The 9,794-nt window shown below is 40.0% G+C and overlaps 1 protein-coding gene across 3 annotated transcripts in view; it reads right to left on the reverse strand.

Annotated features, from left to right (window-relative positions):
* The window catches only part of FER (tyrosine-protein kinase Fer), a 63,242-nt gene extending 55,575 nt beyond the window's left edge, over positions 1-7,667 (reverse strand). Inside the window, exons 1-2 of one of the 3 annotated variants that reach the window (XM_069501336.1) lie at positions 7,131-7,667; positions 5,839-6,029 (exon numbers count right to left, since the gene is read on the reverse strand). In XM_069501336.1, the coding sequence (XP_069357437.1) occupies positions 5,839-6,029; positions 7,131-7,326 (387 nt within the window). In that variant the 5' untranslated portion in view covers positions 7,327-7,667. The remainder of the gene's footprint in view (positions 1-5,838; positions 6,030-7,130) is intronic. The other 2 variants (XM_034972490.2, XM_034972491.2) reach the window with 2 other exon arrangements.
* Positions 7,668-9,794: the final 2,127 nt, after the last annotated feature.

The following is a 9,794-nucleotide window of genomic DNA, read 5'->3' on the forward strand; positions in this document are numbered from 1 at the left end:
GACTAAATTAACTGAAAGCTTTCCTGCCATGACGAGTCCTTAGTCTACCACCAAACAGGCAGTGATAAAGTCTATATTTAAAATTTATATTATGTACCAGTTACCACATACTTTGATAATCTTGATCTTGCATGTAATGTATATACTCGTAATTTAGAGTCCAAAACAAAACGAAAGTAATGTAACGAGTACCTATACCTACCATTCAATAGATCAGTTCTACCACCCACGGTTTAGATTAATCTGGGTCAGTATTATTAACAGATGCAAAGAGCCAAGTAGACAGCGCGTTGTACGCGATTCTTTTGGCCTAGTTCCTGCATTTTATTCACTCGGTAACACAGACACGAACGGGATTCTCGATTTTCAATCCGCGTCAAGTAGTGGAAGTTGGAACAACATCTGGGTCAGATCCGGTCCAATCAGACCGAGCGACGGAGCTCACTATGCCATAGATGCGATTGACACATCGAAATTGTATTGGCGCTATTTTAAACTTTCGATGCATGTTCAGCGTTTCAATTCTGGCCAAACAACTTCGTGAATCGTGACAAAATAGAAGATTGGATAGGTCCATTGAAATCTATCTAATCTAAATATATAAAAGACTGACTGACTGGCTGACTGACTGACTGATCTATCAACGCACAGCTCAAACTACTAGACGGATCGGACTGAAATTCGGCATACAGATAGCTATTATGACGTAGGCAACCGCTAAGGAAGGGTTTTTGAAAATTCAACCCCTAAGGGGGTGAAATTGGGGTTTGAAATTTGTGTAGTCCACGCGGATGAAGTTGCGAGCATAAGCTAGTTATAAATCTTTTCTATTTAATGTAGTGCTTATGCCCGCAACTTTTGCGAGTTTTGTTTGCGAATTTTGGAATTAGGTTTTCAAAAATTTCGTGGGAACAGGGAATCATTAGATTTTTCAAGAATGGCTTTCTCTTGTGCCATTAAATCGGGATAGCTAAATCCAAAAGAAATAACAAACAACACTAAATTCTGACTACTTCATCATATTTGCACGGTTTATAAAATTTTTGTTCGTTTGAGGAGGAGGAAAATTCTCATGGATGCCTTAGACACGCCCGACTCCGTTGGGGATATCTTTTCTGTATCTTTCAGGTAACGCCTCTGGATTTCATCTGAAAGATGGCTGTCTTTAGGCGCTATCTTGTTCCTGTCTATCCCATTTGCCTTTGTTTTTTTTCATTACAGCACGCGGCATTTTGGCTCATGCATTCTACCATAGTTCACTTGACATCATGCAAGGAATACGCTTTGTAGGGGTTATTGCTGTTATGAGTTTGCCTTTTCCTAGGGATTCTTTTTTTTTGTCTGCGAATACCTACCTACCACGCACTGAAATATTGTGCAGCCGATTTATGTTAACACTTAATATGAATCGGCTAAACCGATTCCTATTTACAAGAAGTGATGATAGAAGTGAAATTCAATATTACGGAAACGGATATTAAAAATATTGAATATAATGGTAATAACAAAAAGATTTCTAAAGAAGAAATCGACGTTGCACGAGCCGTCGTCGCAGGCGCAGGGCCAATGAACGGTGACAGGTGCCGCGCGACCAATCCCGATACAGACCGAAGACTTTACGCGACTCACTAGATCTTACAAAATTACGCATTTTATCTCCTTCTCTGAATCATTGTTTTTACAGTACATATGAATGAGAGGTGAGATCTCATGCAAAGAAAGGATTATTTGCTCTCCTTTGTTTAAGTATTACTGTTTGCTCACCAAACCAATCGTCCAGTATCGGAGCTTTTGAAATTTGAACTAAATAATTTTCTTTGCGGCTTTACTTTTTAATTAGATGGTTCTTGAAGCCGGAAAGTTCTATACCTACTCTATTTACGGAGATAAGTTAGTAAGGAAAACATACAATGGAGACCGCAAACAAGTACAATACAAGCGTAGTGTGGACAGCCCCACAGAGTACTTTTTACATAAGGAAAGACAGCTCTAAAGCGGGTGGTGGAAAATTGCTGGATGAGGAAGGCTGAGGACCGGGTATGGTGGCGCTCTTTGGGAAAGATGTAAGCAGTGGATGTCTGGAGACTGAAATGATGATGATGATGATGTGAATTTTCTTTACTTCAATATTATGAGAATTATTGACGAATTATTATTAAATAATTTAAGAGGGCGCACACATTATAATATTATGATGATAAAGAAGAAGAAGACAAATTAGTAGATAAATACAAGGCTCAATATATAAAACCATTAAAACATTGATGTCTTATTTTGGCCTATTGCGATTGGCATGCTATTGTTAGTGCATTGTGCACAATTGCGTATCCAAGTAAATGCCAAGGCAACGACAGTCAGCCTCAAATACCTAGGACCTAGGTACTTTATATTTAATACTCTATATCGAATGGTGTAGGTGACAAGTGTCTAAGTACTTTTCACGATTGTTTTTCCGTATTGTCAGAGTGAACTAGAACATGACTAGAACTTATTGCTTTGTTTTGTTACCATACTTGATCTTATCAGTGTTTACGTCACTAAACGGAAAATAATTAGTAATACTTTAATTGACTGAAGAGGCATAGCAGTGACTAAGATTTCAATAGTGTAACAAAAATCTACTTCCCTAGTAGATTTCTTAAATTAAATGTTTCACTGTGGTTAAAATTGATGTAGATATATACCTATCAATAATTTCTAGAGGTACAAACGCTTTTACCAATATGCAAAACAATAATTTTGATAAAATGAACAATCCAATACAAATAGGAATGATTTCTTTATTCGAATCATCAAGCTAATCTACTAGTACTAGTTCGGAATCCACTTCAATAGAAGCAATTGAAACATTAGAGATAAGGCTCTTACCAAGACCACGATCGTCAACTATAGGTACTCGTATTTATTACCAGTTACCACAGGATGAAAGTTTGTATGAAAGTCCGTCATTTTTAAAGTTGTTTGCATGAAAATTGGTCTTTGGGTTTTCGATCACAAATGACGAAATACGTGTTTCAGGATTTTTGGAAATTCAACCCCCACCTCGATTTTCTAAATTCCACCCGAGCGAAGCCGGGGCGGATCAGTTAGTAAATCGATATAAATCAATCCAATGAAACCTAAATATTATGCAAGTCCGCTTGTAATAACTATCAAGAGATATTCCAAAATAAATATTAGGGCACCATCCCAATTTCATACTCCAGTTATAATTCCGAACAGATGCTAGCGGTTGGCTGGTTTGTCGCACGCGAATCTTGCTTGTTTTATTTACATGTCGGCGAAAAAATTGGCAATTTGCCCAGCGCCACAGAACTAGGTGGCCTTTTGTGATACAAAATATTGAGATTTAGCACTCGAAAGTAGATTGTACCTACCTATGAAAATGTGAAACAAGCGTGAAATTTTATCTCGCTTCAATATGCAAGAAATAAGTTTGTCGTTGCTTGAAAACAATAGTCATGGTATAGATAGTTCAATCCATGATGACGCGGTGTTGGAAGACTCCCCCTAGGTGGACGGACGACATCAGACGAGTCGCAGGGAGCCGCTGGATCCAGGCGGCGCAAGACCATGGCGTGGCAAGTCCCTACAAGAGACCTTGTCCAGCAGTGGACGTCTATCGGTTGATGATGAAGTTATTTACAGTATCTGACATCAACGAGATAGGAAAAGCTAAAAGTCGCACTGTGACCCTGACACGGTTCTTTCTTGCACCATTCTAAGACCTATTACTAGTACCGAGTTATAAAAGTAGATCGCCGATAGGAAGCGGATGACTGAACCAAACTAGGAAACGTGCTAAACCGGTCGATAACGGAAAACGTTAAAGGCTTTAATGGCTTTACTAACTAACTCAAAATGTTATTGATTAATCGTGACGAAATGTGATATTAAATACACGTAATTTACCTACGATTGGGAAATATTTATTTACAATATAACAGTCTACGAATTGTGGGTATTAGAATAGTTAAACCATATCGGCTTATATTAAACTCAAGTCTTAACTAAAATCTAAACACTGCACAAGCTAAATATAGGCTAAATATAAGCTATAATAGATACCCCTATAGTTCCCTAGTATCTACTAGAATCACAGACGAAATTCGATTTAGAGTTGTTCCATACAGTCCACTTATAGTTAAGTAAAAACATTAAGAGTGACATAGGTTACTTTTTGCCCCGGAAAATCAATGAGTTCCCATGGGATTTTTAATAACCTAAATCCACGTGGACCACTTCGCAAGTATTAGCTAGTTTTATCATCCACTAGCTAATCCCCGCGACTTCGTCCGCAACTATACAATTTTTATACCCTTATTACCCCCATATATACCCCCTTAGGGGTTGAATTTTCAAAAACCCTTTCTTAGCGGATGCCTACGTCATAATAACTGTATGCATGCCAAATTTCAGCCCGATACATCTAGTAGTTTGAGCTGTGCTTTGATAAATCAATCAGTCAGCTTTTCCTTTTATTTATGTAATAGAAGAAGATACATAAAGTGACTGGCCACGAGATTGGGTCTGCATCATTGAGGGGTAAATGGGAATTGCTGAATATACCTACTAATGAGTCAGTAGCTCGCGTCGTTACTCGCTATCGACAGCGGAACGTGATCGGACACGCTGATAGCTCGGCTGATAAGCTCATTGCAGCTACGATATGACGCTAATTAAATACGTACAGAACTTAATATTTGCGTAAATAGATACAGTAGGCAGAAAGTAATGTCCTTCGGCCTTTAGAATGACATTTCGGATTTGTAGAGCGTTGTCCGACAAAACGTCATAGAGGTATGAGTGACAGACTCATACCTCTATGACGTTTTGTCGGTCTCAACGACAGAGACAACGCTCTACAAATCTGCTATCTCCTTCTAAAGGTCGATGTTCATTACTTTCAGCCTCGTACGGTAATTATCATCATCATCATCATCATCAACTAATCGCCGACTCACTACAGCGCACGGGTCTCCTCTCAAAATGAGAAGGGGTTTAGCAGAGTCTACCACGACTCCACGCTGGCCAATACGGATTGGTAGACTTCACACACCTTTGAGAACATTATGAAGAACTCTCAGGTGTGCAGGTTTCCTCACGATGTTTTCCTTCACCGTTAAAGCGAGTGATATTTTAATTACTTACTCAAAACGCACATAACTCCGAAAAGTTAGAGGTGCATGCCCGGGATCGAACCCCCGACCTCCGAATAGGAGGTGGCCGTCTTAACCGCTAGGGCATTACAGCTTTAGGTACCAAGTTATAAGAGTAAGTTATGTGTTAGTGGGGCTTCGTAAGTGCAGAGTGCAGAAATTCAAAAGTGACATATTTGACACTCTTCAATTACAAGAGCTCTTGCTTATTTTTTTTTGCTTCAAGGATCACATCAATCACTTTGAAAGCTTCGAATTTGTTAACACAAGCTTAACACATTGCGACTGTCCTCAAGGGAGTCAAGGGTTAAAAAAGTTCCTTTACTTACCTGTATTTTAAATGTTCCTAAATTGCTACATATTTTGTTAGAACACAAATTTTTGGTACTTCCTAGGCTGAATCCAAATTCCGTGAATTCAAATACATACTTAAGTAGGTACGCGACAGGTCGAGATAGCCATCGGGGAAGAAACGCCCCGCACAGCTCCCGCGCTAACCAGGTGCGGGCGAGCGCCGGTAACGTACGGCCCGTACACCCGTGTGTCCGCCTCATACCCCGATTACCATCTCGACCTGTCCCGGACTATATATAATATGTACCTGATTGCTAAACTAACGAGTTCATGACTTGTCGTTACCATGAACTTCTACTAGATTTTTTTGAAAATTACAACTCACCTGTGTGAACTGTGAAGATATCTTCGTGTGGTCCTCCTGGTAGACCTTGCGTGCCTTCCGCCGTTCCGTCATGAGCGTGATGAGGCGGTCCAAAGCTCTTGACTCCAAAGCTTCGGCATTTGATTTGATGAACCGACTGGTGTTCTCCCACTCTTCGGTCATAGTCCTCCACGCTGCGGCTATCACTGATCCTGTGTTACAAGTAAAATCTTAATTACCTAATTAATTTATTTGTTTATTTTTTATTTGTACCAAACACATTTACTTACCTACACTCTACAGTAAAGAGAAAAAGAGTAAAAGTGGACAAGGAAACACTTATCTCTATGAGAGATCTCTACCAGTGACCCTTGGCAGTGCGAGAGGTTGTAGAGGGAGTAGAATAGGTACAAAAAGAAGTTAGAAATATTCATGAAAAGAACATAATAGATAGGTTGTATTATGTAATATTATGCAACGGCATTGGGCCGGCGTGGCAGACTATGGCCTAAATCTTCTCACTCTGAGAGCAGACCCGTGCTCAGTAGTGGGCCGTGATCATAATGATGATGAAAATAAGTTATACATAATAAAAACTAGCTGATGTCAGCGACTTCGTCCGCGTGGAATTAGGTTTTTAAAAATCCCTTGGGAACTCTTTGATTTTCCGGGATGAAAAGTAGCCTATCGGGAAGGGAACGCCCCGCACTAACTCAGTGCGGGCGAGCGCGGGAGACGTGTGGGTGCGCAGGGCGTCCCCTCACTTCATACCCCGATTGCCATCTCAACCTGTCGCGGACCATTAAATGCATAATATTGGACAATACCTACCCAATACCCATATTAACAAAACAAGTTCTACGAGATTAGTGCGTCAGTAGAAGTAATTTTTATTATCTTATGGTCATTAGCAGCACATTAACAGTTTCTATTATGTACAAAGAATTCGACCTCTGTTTTATTTGACCATTCAAACTTTCAAACGTAACGGTAACAGTTTTATGGCGGTTATTTTGTAAGGGTAGGTCTTTTTTGTATCTGTTTTGAACGACCTAATAATAATGGTCGCACGGTAAATATTCATCATCATCATCATCATGATCAACCCACCGCCGGCACACTACTGAGCACGGGTCTCCCTCAGAATGAGAGCGATTTAGGCCGTAGTCTGCTGATTGGCAGACGGTAAATGTTGACAAAGTGAAATTGTCGCATAAATTGTGTCCGAAATCTCGGGAGAAAGTTACCTACGTAGATAAATAAACTGTAAACAAGAATGGAATTTGAATTAAGCCATCCATATTACATCGTACCGTTTAGCTCCTCGCATTTGTCCATCTTTTGTCCTTGCGTCGCGGCGGCGGAAAGCGCGAGCGCATATTCTCTATCGCTTTTCATCTTAGCCTGAAGGCTACGCTTCATGGTCTCCATGAGACGCAGCTCCGCGTCCTGTCGAGCCAGGAGCGCCTCGTGCGCTGCCCGCCCCGCACCGTTCGACGCATACCCCATGATCTAGAGCCTCCTGCCTCCTACACTAGCACGCACATCGCAACGTAAACACAACACAAATCACATCACTCCCCGTTATCACTGCACCGACCAGCTTTTACGTCACAATCGAAACTATGTCCAACACAAATTCGACTATATAAACGTACAGCACGAATGAAGCTTTTTCCGAGCGTAACGGTCAACAAAAAACTAACTCGACCAATCGAGGCGAACGGCGACAGACGGGAGACGTCCGCTCGGTAACGACGCACGACGTGAATGCAATGAGCCAATGAGCCATCTATCGCAATACACGAACTACGAAGATCGTGTGCGCGCCTGGCCCAGTCACCCGCGGTCACAAGGATTCAGACACTGGCTACTCCAGAATACGGAACAAGTTTTTTAGTATCCTCCTCACAATTTTATGGCCAGTTTATTACATGAAAGAGATCGGACCAGTCTGCGGAGCGACCGAGCGTTGGGTCGAGACTCGAGGCGCTTTTGTTGATTCATTTTCAACGCGTCTCGTACCAATTTTCTTATTGATATTTGTATTTATGTAGGTACCTATTGAGGATCTCGAGGATCTCTTACCTACTGTGATTAAGGAAAATGATTAAGTAATTACCTACTGTGTAAAATTACTTAGTTCTGGTTGATAGTCATGTAGGTGGTAGTATATAAAAAGAGGGTAACATGGATTTTTTTCTTTTAAGATTACTAATTATTACAAACACGAGTACTGTGTCTGTCTGTCTGCTAGCTTTTCACGGCCCATCTGTTTAACCGTTTTTGACGGGTACAGAGATAATTTTAGCTTGCATTCCAGGGAATAACATACATATACTTACATAGTACTTACCTATTCTTTTGTTGTCTCGGAAAATCAGAGAGTTCCCAGTTCCAACGGGATTGTCAATAAACCTAAATTCACGTAGACAAAGTCGCCGAGCATCATCTATTTGGTACAGAGATATGCTGGAGACACAGAATACATACATCTTCTATCCTTCAATCAAAGAGGGGCACTCTTTGATTGGATTTTAATACAAATAAATAAAACCGGCCAAGTGCGAGTCAGACTCGCGCACCGAGGGTTTCGTACTACAATCGTATTTTTTGATAATGTTTGCACGATAAATCAAAAATCCGAATGCCTTGATGATGTCTTGTTTTTCGGTACCGAAATAATATTCCGGTTAGTTCACGGTACGACTCAAAAGGGTTGAAACAACAGTAAAGGTTAAATATTTTTTTTCGTAAATCTGTAAAGTTTTAACATAATTATTGACGTACCTATTATCTTAATTGCTCTTTTTTCTACAACCGCACCGCATGCCACCGCAAACAATTCCACCCTCACCACCTGGGTGCACTTCGACACCCGTTGTGCCAGATCCTTTTTCCCCACGCACATGCAAACTGTGGAATCAACCCCCTTCGGCGGTGTTCCCATTTGATTACAACATGGGGCTATTCAAGGGGCGGACTAACAAATTCCTGAAAGGCCCGGCAACGCATTGACGGTAATCACTTAACATCAGGTGACCCGCATGCATGTTTGCTCGCCACTTTTATTATTTAAAAAAAGGTGGTTTGGACAACTATGGTGGTTAATTTAACTGGTTAAATGTAGATAGTTCAATCGAAGGTAGCCGATAATTTGCTATCGAGGGTCGATGTTGCATTGCGGTCAGTTGCAGTTGTATAGTTTACATTGACTGCATTGCAGTGTTGGTCGCTTTTCTCGAATTTACAAATTAAACCGTAAGACTCTACTACCTGTTTCTACTGTTTAAATGTTTTACTTATTTAAAAAAGATCATTTTGAGCTTAAATTGTAATTTGTATGGATTTTATCCTAGAAAACTTACTTACTTACTTTTAAAACTATTAGCGACATCTAGTTATGGTACTTTGCAACTATTGGCTAGTACTGCCATAACTGTTGCATTTTGCAACGTAATATTGTATTGCCAGAGTACTAGAGTATTGGAAATGGAAAGGTACGGTCACGGCGGGTAACATTAAAGCGTCTTGCTAATTCGAGCTGTTTTGTCCGCTAAAGGGACCAACAATGCATTTTAATTAAACCCGTAAAGGTTTATGGGTATGGTGGTGACTGGTGGGTAATTATTTAGACCAGTCCAAACTACAAATAAAAACGAAATTATTACAGTTACTGACTTGCTTACCCAGCGCAAGATATGATGTGTGCTGTCACAACTAGCCATACATTAATTACTCCGATTGTTTCATGTATTATCATGTACATTATATATTTTGAAATTATGTAGATGCTTTTATATTATTTAAAATTCAGAAATGACATGACATGGTATCGCTAGGTATCGCTCGACAATTTTCACATTTTTTTAAACGTGAACTAAATGTTACTCCAATGTTACCCATGCTGACTATTGACCAGAAATTAGTAAGTTTTTGAATTTATTTATGGTATCTCAAAATTAAATCTGTTTTTG

The sequence above is a fragment of the Maniola hyperantus genome, chromosome 10 (assembly GCF_902806685.2).
Source record: "Maniola hyperantus chromosome 10, iAphHyp1.2, whole genome shotgun sequence".
In the NCBI taxonomy this organism is placed as follows: Eukaryota; Metazoa; Arthropoda; class Insecta; order Lepidoptera; family Nymphalidae; genus Maniola; species Maniola hyperantus.